Source organism: Phoenix dactylifera, chromosome 2 (assembly GCF_009389715.1).
Source record: "Phoenix dactylifera cultivar Barhee BC4 chromosome 2, palm_55x_up_171113_PBpolish2nd_filt_p, whole genome shotgun sequence".
NCBI lineage: Eukaryota > Viridiplantae > Streptophyta > Magnoliopsida > Arecales > Arecaceae > Phoenix > Phoenix dactylifera.
This window is the reverse complement of record NC_052393.1, coordinates 24,801,231-24,825,206: the sequence shown is the minus strand read 5'-3', so window position 1 is coordinate 24,825,206 and position 23,976 is coordinate 24,801,231. Positions and strand designations below refer to the sequence as shown.

The window sequence follows — 23,976 nt, the reverse complement described above, 5'->3', positions numbered from 1 at the left end:
AAAGTTCAGCAAGAAATCCTATCCTTGAAGTTCAAGCTACTCAATCGGAGGGAAATAAAGAGCTTTATAAAAGCGTATGAAATAGCGCATGCAGGGGACATAAAGAGAATGAATTCAATACTCTTTACAAAAAAGCAAGAATTGTTGGTCTCCTTATAAATCAGAATTACAAATTAATATACTCAGGCCGGCCAAAAAAGCGAAAGGAGAATCTTTGATAGAAAGAAGCATAAATTAGTGATTGTCGAATTGATAGTAATCCTAATATGTTTGATCATGATTATTCTCCAAGACAAAGGCAATAAACTTTGTTTACTTTTAAAAGCTTACAGAAAAGATATGTTTCCAAGGATCATACAACAAGAATAGAACATGAAGAAGATGTCATCAAGTCTAAATATCATTACAAAAGATATGAGAAAAGCAATCAAATTGGTTGAATTAAGATGCATCTTGCTCTCTCATCGCTGCCCATAAAAAAATGGCTCCAGATTCTGAACATTAGGTTAAAAAGAATAGCAGTAACTGCAATCAACAAAAAAAGAACATAAAATTGCAGCCCTACTCATCTTTCTTGGTCACCCCAGCATCCTTGGATATCTTTCTCTTGATTCGGCTGTAGGGTCCTACTGTTCTGTCCATGATATACATGTATATCACTTGGCTCCAGGACCTGTGTGACTTTAAGTTGTTGTAGTACTCCGGGGCTATTTCCTTCACCTTGTGGAGCCTGTTCCCTGGGATTCTAGGGAAATCATGGTGCTCATTATGGTATCCCACGCTCCATGTCATCAGATTCAAGGGGCCATAGTATGAGTATGTCTCCTGGTCTGGATTGAAAACATAGTGCTCCGAAATGAAGTGACCTGCTATCGGATGTATGCCACCTCCGACGAATGTTGCAAGTATTAGATAAGCAAATGATTTCCAACCCCAGAAGTAGACCAAACTGGCATCAAGAGCAATCTGGATTGCAAAATTGGCGAATTCCCACAATCCGGGGGGCTTGGGTTTGAGAAAGAGTGGTCTAAGAGCATAAAAGAAGAGCTGGAATAGGACCCATATGGATTTGGTGATGGTGTTTGTAACAATATGGGTCTCAGCATAGCTGGGGATGTCCATGTCGATACCGTCAACACCCTGGAAACGGTGGTGCTCCAAGTGGTACTTTTGGAATGTGATGGACATGGGAACACCAATAGGAAGGTTGGCAAAGATTCCTAACCAGCGATTGTAAGATGGGGTCGAGAAGGCTAGATTGTGGCTGAGTTCATGGATGGCTAGGAAGAGGTTGTGGTTTAGGAAGGCACCAAAGAAATACGAAACCGTTAGTATCTTCACCCAGCTTGCACTATGGAGGTAGGTTGCAGTCCATAGCTGAAGAAGAACAACTGCAGAGACCTGCACCCGAATTTCAGATGATAATAATGTAGAATCAGCAGCTAAATCAGATGATGAATGCAACATAATGGACATTTTTCAGCATTCACTGAGTGTCTTACGATTTATTCGAGCAGGGAAAGAAAAAGAAAAGTCGCAGCGCTTTTATGAATTTTTACAAAAGGCAATTGCTTTGTGGCTCAAACATTGCTGTTTAGAAGTTTGAATAAGGACAAAAAATGTTGCTTTAATTTTTTTTGTCCCTCTTCCAGAGCAGCCAAACCTAGATACGAAGAAGTATAGTTTGTAGAAGAAATTTTAAAATGGTAAGTGTCTTGCCTCCAATGCTCAATTCATTTATAGTGATTTTATATATTTATCGAGGCAAGTAAAGGAAGAAACTACCCTGATGCAGCCAAGTCAGCAGATTGATGGATCCTTATGATATCAGAACACAACTCGAAAGAAAGATCTAAATCTATAAACATAGAAACTACAACAGTTATGTCCACAGCATCAGAAGGAACAACCACCTGGTTTACTGAAATATTTTAGAAAATAGAGCATTAGTATTGATTTTGCATCAATCACATGTTCAACTTTCTTGGACATCATATAATCCAGACATGCAGCACAACATGTTGCCATGGTAAAAAAAGAACAATTTCGTTTTGAAATATATGTATAGAGATCAAAGCCGTGTTTTACGATATTAAGAGCTATTAAAGTAAGATAAACCCCAAAGGGTTAATAACAGTAAAATTAGAAAATGTAGCATTTTTTGGGAAAACATGGTTATCAAAATTGAGGTACATTAACATTTTTAGTGAGCAGATTGATAGTATCAGAAGAATCTACAGTGTGCTCAGAAAGACCTTGCGATCGCTGAGAAGAACCCAACATAATACTCACATTTTCAAGAAAACTAGAAGAAGAACGAAAGATCTTTGCAAAATTTCAAAATTAAAACCACTTTACTAATACCAGGATATAGATAACCTTAAACTCAAACTGAAGATATCAATGAAAATGACAGGTAAACTACTACCACAATCTACTGTTAGAAAGAAACAAACAGATGGAATCCAAATTATCATAGCGAAGTTGATTATGCAAGTACTATGCTGTGGTACAGACTAATAATTCATCTCCTACTGGCCACACTACCTCCCAGTTTTACCAACATTATAACGACATCCCTATTTTCCCCTGATCGTCTCATTAGGTCCCTTTCGCTGCCCAACATTCTCATTTATAAAGTAGAACTAGTTTTGTAGCTGTCTAACATGAGTCTCTGTAAATTCTTGTTGGAAAATACCCAACCATCTTCTTGATCTTTAAAATGATGGAACCAAGGTAGCCAAACAAGATTTAGATAAAGAAAGAGATAAATAAGGCATATATTAGAGACCACTGAAACCAAAGAATTCTCAAAGTAATCTAATGTCGAACCCCCCCCCAAAAAAGAAATAATAAGGACAAGTGATGTAGACCAAAAGGAACACATCCCACCAATAAGAGGCAAATCAATGAAAAGTGGCGGATTCCTAAGCCGTAAAAAGGCACACATCCATACCAGAGGAATCATAAAGCTGATGCATCACAGAAATCAACCGGATTTCAATAAATGTTAGTAAAAACCAAGAAAGCAAATGACCAAAATCCCTTCTTTCACTATCCACGGCCAAATCAAAAGAAGATACAAATTAAACATAGACCTCGATGACAGCCAAAGAGCACTCTGATTTGAAGCAAATAAGAGGGAAATCTCTGCACCAAAAAGATAGACAGATCTCACCCTAAAATCAACATGTTTCAAGATTCAAAGCAGAAAATCCAATACCAAACAGTGTGAGTGAAACCCGATCACCAACCAGACAAAACTCCACAAGAAAAGAAATAAAAGATAAAAATCCCATTTTTTTCTATCTACAGCCAAAAGAGAGCATATAATTCAATACAAGCGTCTCATGGTTTCACGCCTGGACAAAAGCCCAGAGATCAGAATCGAAGCAGCATACTCAATCTGAAGGAAACTTGGAAAAATATACGGACAAAGATTGTCAAAAAAAAAAAAAATCCAAACTTCAGCACATGCAAAAAATAAAAAAGAAAGAAAAAAATCAAACATTGATCAATGTGCGTGAATCATCGAAGCAAATGGACCGAAACTCTTCATGGAAGCAATCAAAATCGCATTTTTCGCGATCTAGAGCAAGACCGAGGCAAGGCAGATTAAAAACAAGCAACGGATCGGTCTTGGGTGTGGTTACCTTGAGGAAGGCCCAGTGGTCGGGGCCGAAGAGCTCTCGGATCTGAGGGTACTGGGAGAGGATGAGCCGGCGGCGGGAAGCGTGCGGCTCGTCGGTGTACGACCAGAAGAAGTCCGTCGCCATCCCCCCTTCCTCCTTGCCCTCCATTTCACCCCCCCAACCAATTGCTCTCTCTCTCTCTCTCTCTCTCTCTCTCTCTCTTCTCCTAAAGTCGCTGGCTTGGAAGAGAGACAGAGAGAAAGAAGGCCTCTCTTCTTCCACCCCTTGAACACCGCCTTCACAGCCTCCGGATTGCCTCTTTCTATATATGCCGGTGTCTCAGATTTGGGAACCACTGGTAAAGGATGAACATGCTTTAATTAGCGCCGGATTTTCGAGGGAGACAAATTCGATTGCATCCAGCTCTTTAAGATTTCGCATGTTTATAGAAAATCTAATAATATTGCCCACTAAGTCACATCATGGTGGATCAGATGAAATATAGTCATCTTCGCTTGATCTTTCTACCTAATTTTATAATATTTTATTTTCTGACTTTTGTAAATATATTTATTTTTTTTATAACCATTGTACTAAAAAATTAAGATTGATTTTCTTGCATGAGAAGGGAAATCTACAGAGATGGATGAGGGCAAGAAGTATGGGTGTGTTGATTGTATGAATTATATGTACCAAAATAGGCTATGATAAAATATTATTATATACTTTTACTTAATAGATTCCGTCTCTTTTGCATTTTCTTTGATTCTTTCTGGGTCACCAATGTACCAAAAAAACAAAAAAAATTGTTCAGACTTTGATTTTTTTTTTCTACTTGTTTTCAAAAGTTTAAGTTAAATAACTCTCTTGGGGTTTTTTCTTGAAAAATAATGTTCAGAGTTATTGTTATAACTAAGCAAGAGAGAATTAGTGTGATAAATAACCTTATGCACTAACAGGCATATTCAAAGTTTTCATTTTCTAAAAATTTAATTATTTTTTTTGTTGTTATTTCAAAAAAAATAAGCAGTATATAATGATATAGTATATTGATGTCTATTAAGTAAAAGTATATAATGATATTTTATTTTGATGAAGCAGTATTTGTTTATATTTTAATATCAAATTGTAGCTTTAAGCTTGTTCATTTAAAAATACTCACAAACAACAAACTACTATATCACCTAATAGCCAAACCAACCTGTCTACCATTATTATACATATGGTGGGCCGGTTCAAGTTGGGTCCGGATACTAATGGGGTATCAAATAGCATGTCTCGAAAAATTAATCAAGCTAAATAATTTATTCTTTGAGAAATTCATAAACATCCACTATCTGCTATGTACAAAAATTATTAAATCATGAACAATAAGCAATTGATGGTCAACTATGTAATAACAGACCAAAAGTTGAATATATATTTTTTATTTAAAATCAAATATAATTATACAAATACATTCTAACATACTATTACTTTTTACTTTTTCAATTGAATGATATACAAAGAAAGCAAATTATGTTTTTGTATATGTATTTATATATATGGATATATTCATTTATATGCATTCATGCATGCATATAAATAATAAACTAGGTAATTTATATGGTTCAAGTTGGGCTGAGAGTATAAAAATCTCAGACCTCTGATCGAGCCCAAAAGTTTCAATGAATTTGACTCTGATTCTACACCCAACTAATTCATTATTAGGCTCGAGTTGGGTCTAAGTAAGCACTAGGTCAAGTTCGGATCAAGTATTAGGGCTGAGGTTGGAACATGGTATACTGTACCATACCGAATCAGACGAAACCGAACGTACCGTACCGATTCGATACCGGTGGCGTACCGACCCTCGGTAAGCTAAAAAAATTGAGTATCGCACCATACCGATACTATGCTAGTGTGGCACCGGTATAGGGTTCGACACTGATACAACGAATCTTGTGTTGGAGTGACAACCTTATAAGCAACCAGCTATTCAAAATCAATCAATTCCCAGGGTATCACTGTCCAATGGATCTGCTCCCAGATCATTCCAGCAAAGTGCTCCCCTGATTCATGTTGTTCCTAAAATAACAGGATCGAGTCAGGATTATCTTCAATTCGGACTTGAATTGAGATCTGGTCTCTTAACCACAGCCATGTATATGCTGAGCCATGGTTATAATTGAGTGAGCTTCATTTGATACATGGAACTGCATGTATCAAGATGCTACATGAGACCCATCCATTTATGACCATCATGCAACACGGATGTGTTCTTAGAAGATATTTTCATACGATTGCCATTAAAAGATCACCTTTTCTCCTTTCTTTTTTCTTTTTTTTTTTTAATTTTTTTTGTGTGATGTAAACGTGGCCAGCTTTCCAGCTTTGAATTTGATCATATATTTTGGTACTATCGACGATTATTTAAGTTTCGAGTTACCTCAATAGTGAGAAACTGTCAGTTGCCAGCCATGACACGTTGTGAGGGACCTCAAAGACATCATTTCATCGACAACGTAATGCAAGAAAGAACATGCAAGGATAAGAAACGTCCAAGAGAGCAATAACAGCTCTCACTTTCAATTCATTTTAAGCACATATTGGTTTCTTGGAAAACTTTTCAGAGACTGTGATGCTTTAAAAATGATAATTATCGCATACCCGGCTGCCAAGAATTAATTTTCTCGGATGGTATCATCTCTTACCACTCGAGCGAGCAAACAGAGTTCGATTGAACTCTCTAAGTAATAAAATAGGTAAAGGTGGGGATCAACCTCTTGTGATCTTTATATTTAATAGGGTCCTCATCGTGGAAGGGAATATACATCTGTATTACGACATGTATGATATATATGATAAGCAGCACGGATAGCTTTCCATATAGACCCTATTCAATTAGAAAAGTTTTCTATTTTTATACAGCGGCCACTCACACCACACGGGCATGAGTGCACCTAGACCTATCCGACAAGAGGAGTTGATGAAGGGTGGGAGGAACAGCCTCGAGACTCTCCCAAAAAAATTCTCTCAAGTGATGCGCAACAAAAGAAGCAACCTAGTTGGCGGCACTTTCCGAAGAATGTGAGTGACCCGAAAAGCGGCAAGCCCTCCAGGATTACAGATGTCCCAAAGCAATAAGTGCTGATCGTCGCCATTGTGCGGACCTTGAATCTAGCCGATCACCGTAGTCGAGTTATCTTGCAACTAGATACTATTTGCGCCCAACACAAATCTCGCATGCGCTATGCCTTTCCATGTAGCTCTCAACTCTACTCCGATAACAGGCTCATCGAAAATACGCCGACCGCTGGCTGCTACGAACTTGGATGCATGGTCTCGAATCACAAAGCCCACTCCCCTTCTACTTCTATCCTCCAAAACATTGCCATTAAAATTAACCTTTAAGAAGCTAGATGGTGGAGGCTCTCAGAAGAAAACAAGAACCATCCCGGCCGTTGGACACCTCAGCAGTGCGAACCAGTGCTTTGTGCACCATTGTGCTCAGATATATTCTCCCGCCCTTCAAGATCTAGCCAAATATAATAGGCCAGGCACACCTGATACCCACTCCAAAAGAGAAATATCAATACAAAATACTATGTTTGAGAGCCTACAATCTGGCCTGCAACCTGGACTGTAAGGCTTTTGTACTGTAAGTAAAGAAGTTGAAGTGGTAAGTCATCGAGGTATTGAAGTGGTAAGTCATCTAGGTACCGAGCGGACTTTTCAAACAAACGTAGACAAAAAGAAATTAAGAACGAACCGTGCGATCGATAGCTACCTTGTGTGTGTGTGTGTGTGTGTTTAATAGAAAGGAAGGGAAACCCAGTTGCTTTACAATTATCCAGGTATAAACTTTTGAGGATGCATCCTCCAAGAATCAAACCAAGGATATCAGATTGCTAAGGCAAAGGAGTGTAACAACTCAGGTGAATTCTCACCCATTCACTCAACGCACATACACCTAATAAGATCCAGGTTGGAAGCATTCTTGAGAATTTAGCTGACTGAAGCGTACAAACACCACATATGATGGCTCGAGTTTGAGCCAATTACCTGCTGACAAAAGTAAAACTCTTATCGATGACTCGGCATCACCAGCATTGCATATATATTGCCAGATATCATGATCAAAGAGCATCAAATGTTTCTAGCAGACGAATGTAGAGAATCAGCATCAGTTCCTTACCACCAGTATTTCCAAACGACCATAATTTTTACCTTCACAAAAGGCACACAGTTATTGAATGATCAGATGCAAGAGTAACACAATGGCTAGATACTGCTTACGCACTAGCACTGGCACCAAATTAGTTTTCATGCGTTTACCGTGCTAAATAGAAAGAGGGCTGTTGGCTTGCAGACCTGAAAACTATACAGGCATTTACATAGTCCTGCACACAATTTACAGATAAATACAGTATACTTCCCTCAATTTCATAAGCTGCTTAGAAATGCAACAGCAGCCTTTTGGACAGAAATTGGAAACACCTCCAAGGCATAAATCAATCAAGCTGATTGAGCTGACCGGGGCGAGCTGAAGCAATTGGCGTAGTTGAATCCAGCAGCGACGAGACCAGCACATAGCTTATTTCACATGAGAATCGTAGGCATCGAAAACAGCATCCGGGACTACAAGAGGCAACTTGTCTATGTACATGAATAGGCGTCTGAGATTCTCTCTTGACACCGTCGCCATATCGACAACATCTCTGCTATCGGTATATACCCATAAATCGCCCGAGTTGACTCTCATGAGGCTATCGCGGCAAAAGGGGCATGATCGAGATCTTGAGTTCCTGTAACGTTATGGTGATATACATAATAATATATGACTAGAAAACACAAAGCAGAAAGAAAGAATCTTGACTTCCAGAAGACAGATGAAAGGAAAAGACAAAGGAAAAAAGGAAATATGAAATACCTAATTTTCAGTTCTATATAAATACGATTATATCAGTGCAAGATGTATTCTCATCAAAACGAATAAAAAGAAATTAAGGGCTTAATCAAAGTTATGTTTGCTGCTGCTATCATATATATGGTAATGACTGGTATCTCAAATTTTGGTTCAGAATAAAAGAACCTCAAAGTGTGAAGCAAATACGGTGTCTTTTCTCCCTCCTAGTAAAATAACACGATGATAAAATGCAAATACAATTGAGGAAACCAGATAATCCCCGCCTCAGTCTGTTTTAACCTGTCCTATCTAACAACATTATACCTTTCATATGTGTATCCCTCACTTTTCATAATCATATCCTGACTGCATCGACTTTCCTAGTTAGTAATAGATATTGACAATTGGTTCCACCTGTTAGAGAACTTTGTATACAGACTTGGAATGAAGGAAAAGCTTGAGAGATGAACCACATAAAACAAGCATCAAACCAGTGGCTCCAACAGCAGGCCTTGAAGAACTAAAGAAAATTAGTATCATCAGAATAAAAAAGAGGCAAGATTACAAGAGACGGTGTGCAGTGAAAGCCCAAGCAAGGGCAGCTTCTAAGTTGGTGAAATTGGCAACTAAGCTACCAAGACATATTACAATATGTCTTGGAGAGGGTATAAACAATGAGGGCGAAAGAAAGGTTAAAATGGGTTTGGTCAAATCCAAAGCACAAAACTAAAACGGAGACAGAAGTATGATTCCAAACATCCATAAAACTAATAATTTTTTATAGATTTGTCCAGTTTCCTCTGCATGAAATGATGTTCCTAGTCATGGATAGTCCAGTTATAAAATTAAATGAATTTTCATTTAATGTGTTAGGCAATTAACATTTTTCTTTTCATTTTAAGAGTGCATCAAGGGGGTGAATTTGGTTCAGAGATAAAGTTGAATAAGACCACTTTAACCTGCCAAATACTCCTCTGCAAGCCACTTTATCTCAAGGGTAAAAAGGCCATTTTGAAAAGTGGGCAGTTCGAGATAACCCAGAGTAAGCTGTTGTAACCTATTTTGCTCCAAAGTAAGATGGGCTAGGGGCAGGCAAACCATTAAATCTAGGATTACTTCACAATCAAATGCTACCCAATGCGGTTTTCATTTTTTTCCCTCCTAAATTAGCTAGAAACCATGAATATATTTGATAATTGCAATTTCATGGAGGAGATCAAAGATGCTAAAAGACCTAACAGCCCATATTCTTTCAAGGCTCCTTCCTACATATTGCCCAGTAGAAGCACATAGATCAATATTAACCCCGGTTATTTAAAGAGAGAAACCTGGAATCATATTCTAAAAAAAGTACATCTACAAATAGTAAACTCTGAAAAAACATTAGATCTAGGTAATGGCAAGAAGAATAAACAGGGTGGGCAAGAAACTAAAAGAAGTTGCGGCCATAATTTCTTTCATCATAGGCAGGTCTCCAACACCTCTTATTTTTCTTGTCTCCTCTTCTCACATCACCCTCGAACTTGTCCTTTTTACAATTCCTCATCTGCTGTTCTATTATATCACTGGCTTACCTATTTGCTGAGCCTCCTTTCTCCTACAAAGTCTATACTACAGGCAAGAAGAATACAGGATTCTGAAGAATCTGACATGTACTGATGCAGTTGGTGTATCCCATGAGGACATGATCAAGGGACATTTCCCCCTCATCTTTCTTGAAGGTTCCCTGTTTATGGTAAGAAACTAAGAATTGCGACATAAAGCATATGTGCATTGCTTGTCCACAACTCTTACCATTTAGTGGGATTCTGCCAGGCCAACTAATACAGCAGTGCTATATAACCACAAACCTCACCAATCTCAACTAATATTTAGTATCAATGAAGTGCTAAAAATAAAAAAGGAGCCAAAAAGGTGGCTTCTATTCTTCAGGTTATCAATTATCATTTCCACATTATCAGAAAAGGGAAGCCCAAAGTATTTTTGCCCAAGGAACACCTGCCATGTTTGTGAAGGAACAGTTCACTATTTTATTGTGGCCCCTTGGACTATTAACCAACTCAATTACTAACCCATTCACCAATTTAATAAGCAGCTGCCCAACTAGCTTGTACTCACACACATTTAACCATGAACTAATTTGGACTGTTGGATTTTAGTTAACTAATTGACTGATTGAATTGTAGGATAAAAATAATGTCAAATATAAAAGGAGATAACCGGTGACCAGTACGTAAAAGATAACTTGACAATATGGGTCTCTAAGGAGAGCTACCCTACCAAAGGCAAGATACAGAAGAATTAATAATGGAAGCCTCTCACCATGACCCTTAAAACCACAAAGCCAGAAGCAACCATTACGTATTGCAACTGATACCCCTGTAACACTTCTTTTGGACATTGTGGAGTCAAATGACCACACATGTGAAATACGTGAGATTAAGTTGCCTGAATTTTAGCAATTAGTATTAAGTATTCAAAGCATATCCTGAAATGGTAAACAATTAGAGGAAACTAACAACAGCACATTGTGATGATCTTAATCAAGGTTTTCAGTATCGACACCAGTACCCAAGTGGCACCCAACTAGTACAGTGTTGGTATAGTCCAGCTCTTGCTAGCAACACTCTGTACAAGGGGCATATCGAATATCAGTTACCCTACAGATACGAGTCAGTACATCTGATACAGTCCAATAGTGAAGTCCTTGTTCTTAAGAACTGATTGGCGTGGTATTTCTCACGGGAACATTTACTAGTAACTTAAAGATAGTAACTTAAACAAGGTCAAAAGGACAAGGTGCATTTGGCATGTTTAATTTTACTGTAGAAAGACTCAAGAATTGATTCACAACCTATGGCTGTGTTATAAGTTGCACGACAGAAGTTTTGGGATAAACACAAGGCTTTATGTCCTAGCGAGATGAGGGGTGTCACAGACGTCCCATCCCATTCCTATGAGAAAACAGGACTGGGATGGGTAGGGGGAGAGGAAAGAAAAAAAGGAAGGAAACACGAAGAAGAAGAAAAAAATGAAAGGAAAGAAGATGAAAAAGGAAAGAAAGAAAGGGAGAGAGAAAAAAAGGAAAGAAAGGAAGGAGAGAAAGAAAGGAATGAAGGAAAGAAGAAAGAAAGGAAAGAAAAAAAAGAAAGGAAGGAGTAAAGGAGAAAAAGAAAGGAAGCAAGGGATAAGAAAAAGAAAGAAGAAGAAAAAAAGAAAGGAAGATAGAAGAAAAAGAAAGGAGGAAAAAAAGAAAGAAAGGAGAGTAAAGGAAAAGAAAGAAAAAGTGAAAGAGATGGAGGGCACCTACCAGGATGCTTGACCACGACTGCCTCTAGGATGGGGTGGGACAGTGGGTTGCCCCGTTCCATAGAGAAACCACGAAACCCCAATCCCACGGAATTTAAAACCTTGGATAAAAGTAGAAAAATTGCTCGTAGAATGAATAAATGCACCAAAAGGACCATTATTCAGAAAATACAAAAAAAGGATTATCACTAGATAAGAAAAGGATAGTTTTTCCTCAAAAGTTTGAGCTCCTTGCATTTGCATGTGCATCTTTGCCTTATTATGCTAGTTTTGCAAGCGTGAGAGTTGAATTATTTCAAAGCAAGGTCCTCCATACCGGTACTATGTCGGAACAGTGTCCATATGCCCAATACAGGGTCAGTTTGACGTACCAAGATTTCGTACGCCCCTCTACTGAGTTTTAATTTGGTACTAGTATGATACAATATGCTTGGTACAGGGCAGTATGCTCTGGTATGACGAACCATTCTTCAAAGCAGTGCTTTAGGTGGGCCATATACCAGTAACTTGTATGGTAAAATACACCCCTTGTATTCATACTAGTACCGTATCAGATCAGTACAGTAAGCCCATAAAACCGGTTACAGTTCAGTACCTAAGGATGTTGCTTGGGAGTATCGCATATCTTTTTAATGCATCCTCACGTACATGCATAATTAATTTTACTGAGATGCTATAGAGGATAGTCAGTTTTTATTTGAATGTCCAAATAATGCCTATCTCCTATTATAAAGCAGTTTATAAGTAGCTTATATGACTAAACTTCTAGCATCTTTGATTATCACCGGTGAAATTTCCCCACAAGAATGTCATATAACATTACAAATGCTAAGGCCCTGTTTGGGGAAGCTGTTGGCAGTAGAGCTATTGGAAGTAGAGCTGTCTGAAGTAGAGCTGTTATAAAAAGCTGTTTGCTGTTTGGAACTACATTCGTAAAGTGCTGTGGTAATTTGTTTTGTGTTTGGTAAACAAACTGAGAAAGTACTTTTGTATGACAAAATTACCATAAAGGACATTGCATAGTATTATACAACAGAACATAATAAAACATAACATAAATTAATACATAAATATACGATATAGTATAATATTATTGTAATATAAAATAATATTATGTTAATATAGCATAATAGTAATATAATTATTAGAGTAAATTAATATTTGGTAATATAACATAATATTAAATTACATAACATATTAATGTATTATGATATAATGTAATATATATTATATTTATAGTATAATACAATAATAAAACTATAAAATATTATAATTATTAGTATAAATTAATTTCTCATAATATAACATAATATTAAATTATTTAAAATAACATATTAATGTATTATAATGTAATGTAATATAATATAATATTTATAGTATAATACAATAATAAAGGTATAAAATATTATAATTATTAGTATAAATTAATTTTCCATAATATAACATAATATTAAATTATTTAACATAACATATTAATGTATTATGATATAATATAATATGATATTATATTTATAGTATAATACAAAAATAAAGGTATAAAATATTATAATTATTAGTATAAATTAATTTTCCATAATATAACATAATATTAAATTACTTAACATAACATATTAATGTATTATGATATAATATAATATGATATTATATTTATAGTATAATACAAAAATAAAGGTATAAAATATTAATGTAAATTGATTTTTCATCCTCCGAATGACTATTTAGGTTTATAAAGGGACAAGCTATGTAATTATTATATTTTAATATGGGTATTTTTGTCAAAAATACAGCTTTCCGAAAAAGCTGAAACAGCTTCCTCCCAAAAGCTCCAAATTGGAGATTCCTCCCAAAAGCTATTTTCAGCTTCCCGCAAAAGCTGAAACAGCTTTTTGAAAAATTTACCAAACACAGTTTTTCATCTAAAAGTACTTTTGGAGGGCCAGAAAGTGCTTTCTGGCCCTCCAAAAGCTCCCCCAAACAGGGCCTAAGTGTTGGCAGTAAACATGTTACATGTAAAATATGTGTATTTTGTCAACATAACCAAAATACTCTGAACCTTCCCATCAAGAAAAGAACATCAATAGAAACTGACTCCTAAACTTTACTGATCTTTATAGATTCTAAAGAACACTGTCACTCTAAAGGCTGCTTCTTCTCAAACCATATTGGCAATTTCTTATTACATTTTCCAAATATATGCAAGATTTTCACCTTGGGCCCTTTTCTCTTGGTACTATGCAAATGTCTGTACTAACCCAAGTAAGAATCTCATTTGCATTCTCTATCCCATAATAAATATTTTTAGACAGTTATGTTCTTTCCCCACAATTTCATAATCCTAAACATCAGAATGCCTCCAAGTGAAAGAGGCATGTGTTCCGCTAAAAGCAAATACAGGTCTCATCTTTCTACAGGTCCAAAATCCAAATTGGGTTTGCTAGAACTACCAACCCTAACAACCCCGCTCCGTCATCCTAATTCTCTACAAACCACTTAATCAAGACATATTTCAGAATGCTTGGTTTCCTATATTAAATGTTACAAAATCTTAGTAGCAGGAGTCTTTACTTGGGGTGTTATGATCTCTTCAAAATCCCCCAGAAACTTGTCCTTGCACCCACTTCTTTATTTTAACAAATTAAATTAATAGACCTGCTTCCCTGCACCCATCCCAGAATCTGCTCCTGCGCCTACACCCAATTCTGGCAAGCACAAAATATAAGACTGGCATTAACATAATAACGATGCATAATAGGATAACGTCGTTCCTCCTCTACAGACATCTACTTTCCAACTAGAAATCATAATCTACTTCCAACTGGTTAGCTTATATTTGTTGACAGCTTTTCTACATATTTTGTTACCCCTCTATCCCAATGGTTTAGTGTGTAAGCAGTTGGACTCTCGTTGTACTGTAAAAAGAATTTCTTCAGCAAGACATTGTTAATCAAGATTGAGAATGACACCAAATTCATGCAATTACAGACTATTGCTTATAAAAATGCAGAAGTAAAGATGTAGAACATCAATTACAGACTATTGCTTATAAAAATGCAGAAGTAAAGATGTAGAACATCCATCAAACCAATTTGGCCATCACCATACCCTACCTTCTCTAATTGCAAACCTGATGTACTTCAATTTTATGCTGTTATAACCCCCCCCCCCCCCCCCCCCCCCCCCGCCCGGGCGACATTTTCACTTCCAGTTTTGCTTGGATTCAATGATTGGCTGTCATAAATTATACAAAATACATGCATATTTTCCTAAAAGTAGGAAGCTTAGACATGGGCCCTCATTTTATAAGGACAGTCAATAAGCACAACTTCTCTTAATAATCTAAGTTACTCCCATTAGATTTGCAAAATCTTTTAGTGATCATTATATGGTCCGTAAAACCATAATACCCAAGTGCATGTGCGTTTAAATATGTTCTAAAATAAAAAAAATCCCATCTGTCTTGCATTTAAGAACTTGGAATACCTAGTTACCCAAAAAAACCCTGAAATATCTCCTCGATAATCATAGCTGTTTTACTTCTTTGTGATTCTCGAGCATATTAAATCATAACTTTCTAGATTAAATAAGTTATGTCCATAAAATGCATAGTTGTCAACTAGTAATCTTTTATATGAAGCTAGCAAACAAGTAACAATTTATATAATTCTGGAATGCTTTAGTTATCCTTCTACTTGGATCAAATATACAAAGAGCAATATAATCAACGACCGTCGAACCATCCCAAACGGAGCAGTATAGGGCGTATCGAGCTGAACCGTTCGATTACCGGAACGGTTTGGCTAGTCAATCCGGTTCCTAAACCAAACCCTTTTTTATTTAAAAAAAAAACCCTCCTTATCCTCTCTCTCTCTCTCTCTCTCTCTCTCTCTCTCTCTCTCTCGATTCTCCTCTCCCAATCTTCCTCTTCCCTCTCCCCCTCTCTCAGTGCTCTGTGACAGCGACAACACAACGATGACGTTGGCTAGGTTTCCATGACTACGTGGCTAGGGTTAAGGCTCAGTTTGACAGAGCTATTGGCAGTAGAGCTTTCAGAAGTAAAGCTTATATAAAAAGTTATTTTTTGCTTGGTTAACTACATTTCTAAAGTGTTGTGAAACTTTAATATATTTTTGGCAAACAAACTGAGAAAGTATTTTTAGTATGATATAGTATTAATACATAAATATATGATATAGTATAATATTACTGTAAAATAATATAATATTATTCTAATATAGTTAATATAATATTGTATACTATAGTATAATAATATAACATAATTCAATATTATATAATATAACATATTAATGTATTATGATATAATGTAATATAATATTATATCTATAGTATAACAATATTTTAATATAAAATATTATAATTATTATCATTATATATTAATATTTTATTAATATAATATTTTTAGAAACTAATTTCGGAAAAAAAATAGAGGCACACCTTGCAAAAGTGAGATTTTACAATTCTTTCTTTTCAATACTTTTTTTGTTTAAAGCGATGAATAAATAAATGGAAGAAAGAAAATATACCTTGATCACGTGGCAAGGAAGAAAGCCAAGGCCGATTGGGGTTTCTTGTTTGTTGAGGCTCCTGCAGATTTCTTTTTTTATGCATTATGATATAAAGGGACACTTCCTGTAATTATATGATTTTATCATGGGTATTTTGGTCTATTTTTTTATATAAATCTAAAACAGCTTTCTGACACGTGCTAAAAGTACTTTTTCGAAGAAGCTCCATTTTGGAGCTTCTCTCAAGTAGACATTTTCAGCTTTCTGACAAAACTAAAACAACTTTTCGATTTTTTTACCAAACACCCCTATTTCATCCAAAAGTACTTTTGGAGGGTCCGAAAATGCTTTCTGGCCCACCAAAAGCTCTGCCAAACGAGGCTTAAGATTCCATCGCGGCTGCCAACGAGGTACGCCTCTCTTCCCCTCCCTCTCTCTCTCCCTCTCCCTCCCCCTAGTTCCAGTATGCCTTGGCTCGATACAGTACGTGCCAGTACCATACCAAACCAGTTACCGACAAGTATGATCCCGGTATTGGTTTGGCGAACTTTGAATATAATCATTAGTTTATAAACTTTCCTTAGACACCAATGGACTTTATTTCTTAATTTAACTATCATCTAATTGGAATCAAAGAATTAGATTTTTTTCCCCCTTTCCCTTCTACTTATGGTTTCAAATGAATTATAAACATGAAGTATGTAAACCCAATGTTTGAGAATGCAACCAACTAATCCATATGCCAAGTCACCTGCAAGTTTCGCCGTTGATTTCAACCATGAAAAAACCTGCTTGTGCTGTCCAATTAAAGACCAACTCACCTGACAAAGCAAGAAGGTCTACCAAGCTATCATTCTGGACAAATAACAAAAGAAAATAAAAGGGCAAGTTCTAAATATTATTGCTCTAAAGTTTAAACAGAAAGACTACATGAAGAAGATAAAAAGAAGAATAACGATTATTTCATTTTACCTACCCCTAATTAGGAATTAGAACTTTCAACCACTAGCTATTTCTCCATTTATTTTTTTTATTATTACAAATTTTTAGCTGTTCCCTATCCTCAAATATCCTTTATGCAATTTATATAATTGCATGATGATCACATGATTTAGCTCCATCATCTTTCTGCTTTTTATTTCTCATCCAGCCCAGTCAAGTACAAGATCAAGTCTAACATGACATATGGCTACTACAAAACACTCAGAAAAAGGAGAAGCCCTTTACATGGCTACTACAAAAGACTTGGAAGAGAGGTGGGGGGGGGGGGGGGGGGGGGTCTTGCACAACATACTCAGAAAAACAAAGAAATGACAAAATGAATGATAGATGACTCTGCAAGCAAATGATAGTGTGTGATTCAAGGCCTACAGATACAGCCATATCCATGGATGTATTACAGAGTTAAACATGCACATTTAACAAGGATATAATCTTAGGTATAGCCAATATATCATGTCCCAAAAGGCTGATCTTTTGCTACAGAATGATTAATCTTAAAGATAAGGGACTTCATACCAATCACGGTAGCAGTTCATGCACAGAGCATGGCTACAGTTGGGCAACACAATCTTGCTATTCATTTCCATGCAAATCCCACATTCTTCTTCTCTTTCAGCATCTATATCTGATAACTGCTTCCTCTCATCATCATCTCTTCTCCTATACCTTTCCATGCATACTGCCCTTTGCTTTTTATCTTCCATATCAGTGATCCCTCTTTGTAGTTGCAGCAAAGAGGGAAAAATTACAGCTGGATATTAACTCCCATAAGAACCAAAATCCAAAAAATAAATATTAAGAACAGAAAATAGAGAATAGAATTCAGGTGGAAGCCAAACATTTACCATAAAATTCTTTAATACTTGCTTTCCTTTCATGGGTTGACATGGTTGTCGTTCCATCAACATAAACCTGCATTTGGAAGAGTTCTTCAATTGAAAAGAATATATGAAGCAACAAATGAACATGGAAGAAATTCACAAGTTCATTATGATCACGTGCAAACCTTATATATCAGAATTCTCAGCAGTCCAAGAGCCCCAGCAAGGCTACAGTCAGTCCATTGCACCAGAAAAAGAAATAAGTGTGCAGCTGGACTATATGATACTCGCATCTGAAGACATGCGCCGTCATATTCTCTGGGAAAATCAGAAGCCCTGCACATCACAATGAAGGATTATAACTTATTAAGGCTTTTGATGGGTACAATATAACTAAACAAGAGATCAGATATTTAAAAATATACAAGAAAAGGCACTATTAGAATAAAAACAGAACATATGTTTGAATAAGTCAAGAATGAAGCAACTTCACAAGGCAAATATCGGCATTTAAAAAGCATATTTCAAAGTCAGAGAAACTTTAAATCCTCTCTTCAATCAAAAAATTAAATAAAGGAATACACTAAATTTTTGTCATCAAAAATTACATAGCCCAACCCCAAATAACCACTACAGAACAAGAGACCACGACATACAAGTGCTTCTCTACTGGCCCAATCCTCAACTAGGTTCTTTACTAATATTGCTGGGACCTGAACTCCATCTAGTACCTGAGTGAATTAAAACAGCATTCCTTACAGCTGAACCTACAGGCTCCTTTCTCTCTTCCTCCATCCAAAAATACAATCACTCCATTCTCCTAAAACATTTTTATGGAGAACTTTCATGATTATCCATCTAATGCAGCTTCCTACATGCTTTTTCACCCTCACCTAACCCAACAACTACAGGCAAGATATAAATCAACAATGTAGTCATACAAAAAAAAAAGGTAGACGGTCGAAGCAGCAAGAGAAGTAACTTTGAGTCAATCGCCATGGTTCTTCACTTTAATAACCTGCTTATTCTCTAAGACAAAATTACAAATGTTTTCAAGCAATGCCAATCAAATTTAAGAATGTGAAGTAAGAATAACTATTTAACCCCAAGCCTACAGACAATAATTGAAAGAGAAAAGTAAAACACACACACACATAATGCATGCACACAACTAAACATGGAGAAGAGGGTAGTGTTATCATTCACTAGTTGATAAAGCTAAATCCTCTTTTCTGGAGAGTAAAACATGTTTTACAAACAATACTGATGTAGATTAAAAGGGGTACGCTAAATAAAATAAGCATGTATCATTCATTCATTAACAGACATAGCCATCCATTGATATCACTTTCAAAGCTAAATAGGCAATTATCAAGTCAAATGGCAGAAATCCTTCGTAAAGCAACTAAAGAATCATAGACAACTTAAGCAAATGTTTCCAGAAAAATGCGAAATGCTCTGCTTACAAGCATAGATCAAAAGGAATACATTTAGCAATTAATTATATCAAAGAAACAAGGCCGCTAACTTTTTTTATTCAAAAATATACTATATTGACATATTCTTATATTCTTCAATTTAACAAGCAAATCACAATCTACTCAGTCCTGGGTGAGATTGATATGGTTGCCGGATCAAATCATATCAAGTTTGCTAATTTCCGAAAGTGAACTTCACACAATAAAATGTTCACAAGTTCCTTCCATATAATTCTTTTCTCTGAATTAATCCTCTCATTTTTTCCTTCTCTAATATCATCCATACTCTGTACATCCATCGATCCAAACCTAGAGATCATAATTCATAAGAACCAGTGAAAAAAACCACCACTAAACAAAGACAAGCTCCAGTCAGATGGAACGATCCACACTTAAAATTTGAAAGTTTAAGGTAGATTAAGTTAAAGCTTTAGGTAATAGAATAAAGAACTTTATGACAAGGATCATCATCTCTCAATGAATCATGAACATAGCATAGTACTGAAACATAAATGCTTGACAGTTTCTTTTTCTCTCCCTCTCTTCTTTTTTTTTTCGTTTTCTTTCTTTAAAGGCAAAGTTAAAGGGGTCTCCTTAGTCCATCACGAAAGAAATAATACCTAGTCATGATACACTCAAGCTGACTCAAACAAGAATGTGGCAACCTGCACATGACAACAGCGAATGATGCACATCATCTGGAAGATCAAAAAGGAAAAATATATAGCATTCAATTGTTTAGCAAGGTTTTTACATGACCAGTCCATCATATTGTAGAATAAGTAAAACAATTAAATGGTTACTTATCAGGTTAGCTTAGACAATGTAATGAATAGATTAAGGCCATAATCAGTGCAATGAATTCCATCTTTGGCTTCAATTCAATATTTGAGTTGTGCAACAAGAATCACACTCATCTTTCCTTGAGAAACACCATTCCCTTGAATAGAAGAATTGTAATTCCATTCTTAAAAGGGAGGATTTGTCATTCCTATTTCTATGGGATTGACAATATTTTTAGTGTACATTAGCGAGTAGCATTGACAATATAAAATGGGAATGAATCGAACATATTTAGCATGAACTCTGAGCAGCATTTGTGTATGAATGGGAATGAATGATTTATTTGTTATTTGAATTCCCAAATTAATTATTAAACCTTAGTTCTGTTCCTTAGTCATGTGCATAATCAAATTTTTACAAAAGATCAATTCCATTCTAGAATATAACTGGCTATCATCAAACATTAGAATGGAATCATCATTCCTGTCCCACACATTCCTTCCTTTTCTGCCGAAACAGTAGAATAGGATTGCCAATTCCAATTCCTAGTTTTCTATCTCATTCCAATTTTGACTCTTAATTAAGATCTTTTATATTCCAGCAAATCAAATATAATGTTATCATATAACTTTGCTTTTAATATGGTGCAAAGGAATAACATAAACAATTAAATCATTGCTTCTGCTACTCAAATGATGAGTTCTACTGTGCTTCTTCAGTTTTCTGAAAGTATGAGATACACTCTGTCTATCAAGCTCAACTTGTATAAAACACAAGCTCTTATTCCTTAAACTATGTGCACCCACTTATCCTTCTCTTAACAAAATAAATTCCATAGAATGTGCTTATTATTTTGAATTAAGTAAATGAACTACAATTTCCTTATCCCTGAGGCAGCTGAATACAAGTTACCAAATCTACTCATTCTACAAGCCATCAAGAAACAGACACTCTCCTCCATCAAATTAAACAATTTTTGGAGAATGCAGCAGCACTTCACTTGCGTCTCATGCCCAGTCCATCATATAAGTGGATGCCTCAAATTGGCTCCAGCCACTGAGCTGCTTTGCATAGTAAACAAGAATACTATGCTTCTCTTTCCCAAAACTACATAATGTTTCAACACTATAGCACTGAGCTGAGTTAAAATGCTTGAGTTGGTGATTATCTGTCTATCGGTCTACTAGGTGAGCAATATTTTCTTTTACAATCCAGGAAGGAATTTTAGATGCTTCCACTTACAGGTAAGCCTTGCCAATGCAATAAATCACAAGAGAATTATCAAATTCCTCTTTTATATCATCCACAGAATGGTCAAAAGTCATTCAAAACAAAAAATTATAAAATTGTCATTAATCCTTCACTTTCTTTGGTTAAAACACCGAATAACCACGATCACCTCCTTGTACACTCAAATAACACATCCTGAGTTAACAAAAATTTAAAATTTCCCAGATAAATCAATTAAAAAAAAATAATTTTTGCTTCATGAGACAGTTAACCAACCACGAACACCCAAAATAATCAACACAAACAAATATGCCCACACAAAGTGATAATTCCAGAGAAAAACATTTTTTAATGAAAAGATCATCCATATATCGCAAGAACCATATTATAAACTGTACCATAATTGCCCTCCGTTTTAAGTACCCGAGCGATGGAGAAAGCTCTCCTATCTACCAATATGTAAAATAAGAAGTGGCAAAAAAAACGACCTTTGACCAATCTTAGCATGTTATTATTTATGACTAACACATCCATCTCAACCGGCACCTCCTGAAGGAGCACGCGTACGCACAAAAGAAAAAGAAGAAAAAAAAAAAACCCTCCAGCACTTCATATCCGATCACAAAACCACTAATCAACAGAATCGAAGAAGAAAAGAAGAAGATGATGATAAACCAAAAGCACTCTCCGCTTACAGCGTGTTAGCATGCTGGATGTCAGCTTCCAAAACTTTGAGCGAATCCTTGAACGATTTCCGCATGGAACCCAGGAACATCTCCAACTCTAATCATCCAGCGCGGCCCCAAACCCTAGTGCCCCCTCCCTCTCTCCCTCTCTTTCTGCAAACCCTAAACCACTTCCTCTCCAAACCCTAAAAACTTTCCCTTTTGCTCTCTCTCTCTCTCTCTCTCTCTCTCTCTAACTCTCCCTCTAAGTTTGTGCTCGTCTGCGTTTTTGCTTTCGGGAGAGAGGACAAAGACGGAAGGCCTCCGTCGCTGCCACGTGGACGGAATCGGCGCCCCGCGCGTCAAGATTAGGATGGTGGGCCCACACGAACCCCCCGGTATGACCTTCCTTTCACGGTTAGATACATATATACCAGCTGTGGGCCCACCGCGCGTTTACTGGGGTCCCACAGCCGGCTTGAAACCCGGTGCGGGAGGCGGCTTCGGGAAACCTCCTTTCCTTATCCACTCCGCCAAAATACCAGAGGCACCCGGTTTCGTGAGACGAAGACGTTTGACTCCCCACCCCACCGTGGATTCAATTTCGGGGATAGGGAATAGGGCAGGAGGAGCTTCTAAATAAACTCAGATGCGGAAGAAGGAGGATGAAAACACAGAAGATTGAAGAAAAAAGTGCTTCATTTCATATTTTTTCGCCTGCCTTGGACATACCCCAAGGATGGCTTTTATAGAGGAAATAACCCAGAAACCATTCTTACAAAACCATGGGTGCACACGGATTTACAAAACCAGGGGTGCACACAGATTTACAAAACCAGGAGTGCACACAGATTTACAAAACCAGGGGTGCACACAGATTTACAAAACCACTAGTAAAAGTAACAAGACAGAATCAAGCTGTTGGTGAACCCATCATTTGTTCACTGTGTACAAAAGGTGTCGGTGAAGTGATTTCTTCACGGGTGTACTATCCAGAGCTTGACGTGACCACTGTCTTTCCTTTTTCTGTTTGTGGGACAGATTTTACTGCTCCCTTTTGTCCAGGTCTTCTGGTAAGAATTGTTTGCCATACTTCCTCCATTGGAGTAGGGGTATTCTGAACTTCTAGATCTTCATTTGGATCTTGGGCTTCTCCTGCTAAACATTCATAAGGATTACTTGTATTCTCAGGAGTATTTGATGAAGATTGTTGGGATGAGGCAGATTTCATGGATTTATCATCAAATGCCTCAAAAAATTCCCTCTTAATTCTTTCCAGGCATTTTGCCTTTACCTCTTCTTCAGATATATTAGGATATCTCCTGCTTAATGTATGTTTCATGGACATAAAGAAGTTATCATCATTGGTACTGGATTGTTGAGGAGATCCAAATATTTTTTTCTCCTTATATACCTGAATATTCTCTTTGATGGTAGTTATTATACCATCTAATTTGTCGTTGGGCATTCCTACCCACCATTTGTAGAGAGCATTTCTCTTTAAAACTGGAATATTGTTGGAGTCAAATCCGGTAGATAAGGTCCATTTCCAGATCCATGGAATCTTGTTCTCTATGAAATACATCATAGGACAGGTAGCAGTACAAATCTGATCATCGGTCATTTTATTAATGACTGGATGTGT

At 36.5% G+C, this 23,976-nt stretch overlaps 2 protein-coding genes across 3 annotated transcripts; both read right to left on the bottom strand.

Annotated features, from left to right (window-relative positions):
• Positions 1-280: 280 nt before the first annotated feature.
• On the bottom strand, positions 281-4,064 carry LOC103719205 (sphingolipid delta(4)-desaturase DES1-like). Its single transcript, XM_039123741.1, has 2 exons — positions 3,654-4,064; positions 281-1,401 (listed from the first exon to the last, which is right to left on the bottom strand). The coding sequence occupies exons 1-2, from the start codon at positions 3,798-3,800 to the stop codon at positions 562-564; spliced, it is 987 nt and encodes a 328-aa protein (XP_038979669.1). The 5' UTR covers positions 3,801-4,064; the 3' UTR covers positions 281-561.
• Positions 4,065-7,784: 3,720 nt separating this feature from the next.
• LOC103719193 (E3 ubiquitin-protein ligase AIRP2-like) lies at positions 7,785-22,604 on the bottom strand. 2 transcript variants are annotated; one of them, XM_008808314.3, is made up of 6 exons: positions 22,362-22,588; positions 20,274-20,318; positions 18,361-18,511; positions 18,200-18,266; positions 17,871-18,105; positions 7,785-8,419 (listed from the first exon to the last, which is right to left on the bottom strand). In XM_008808314.3, exons 1-6 carry the CDS (start codon positions 22,439-22,441, stop codon positions 8,209-8,211), a joined length of 789 nt encoding a protein of 262 aa, XP_008806536.1. In that variant the 5' UTR covers positions 22,442-22,588; the 3' UTR covers positions 7,785-8,208. The 2 variants fall into 2 exon arrangements, with proteins under 2 accessions (XP_008806536.1, XP_008806537.1); XM_008808315.3 differs by lacking the exon at positions 20,274-20,318 and having other exon boundaries at positions 22,362-22,604.
• Between the last annotated feature and the right edge of the window lie 1,372 nt (positions 22,605-23,976).

Coding starts and splice junctions, on each gene's coding strand:
- LOC103719205 (XM_039123741.1), bottom strand. CDS start 3,800: ATGGAGGGCAAGGAGGAAGGGGGGATGGCGACGGACTTCTTCTGGTCG. Junction 1,402..3,653: donor ACCACTGGGCCTTCCTCAAG/GTAACCACACCC, acceptor ATTCGGGTGCAG/GTCTCTGCAGTTGTTCTTCT.
- LOC103719193 (XM_008808314.3), bottom strand. CDS start 22,441: ATGTTCCTGGGTTCCATGCGGAAATCGTTCAAGGATTCGCTCAAAGTT. Junction 20,319..22,361: donor ATCCAGCATGCTAACACGCT/GTAAGCGGAGAG, acceptor TGTCATGTGCAG/GTTGCCACATTCTTGTTTGA. Junction 18,267..18,360: donor TGAGAATTCTGATATATAAG/GTTTGCACGTGA, acceptor TTCCAAATGCAG/GTTTATGTTGATGGAACGAC.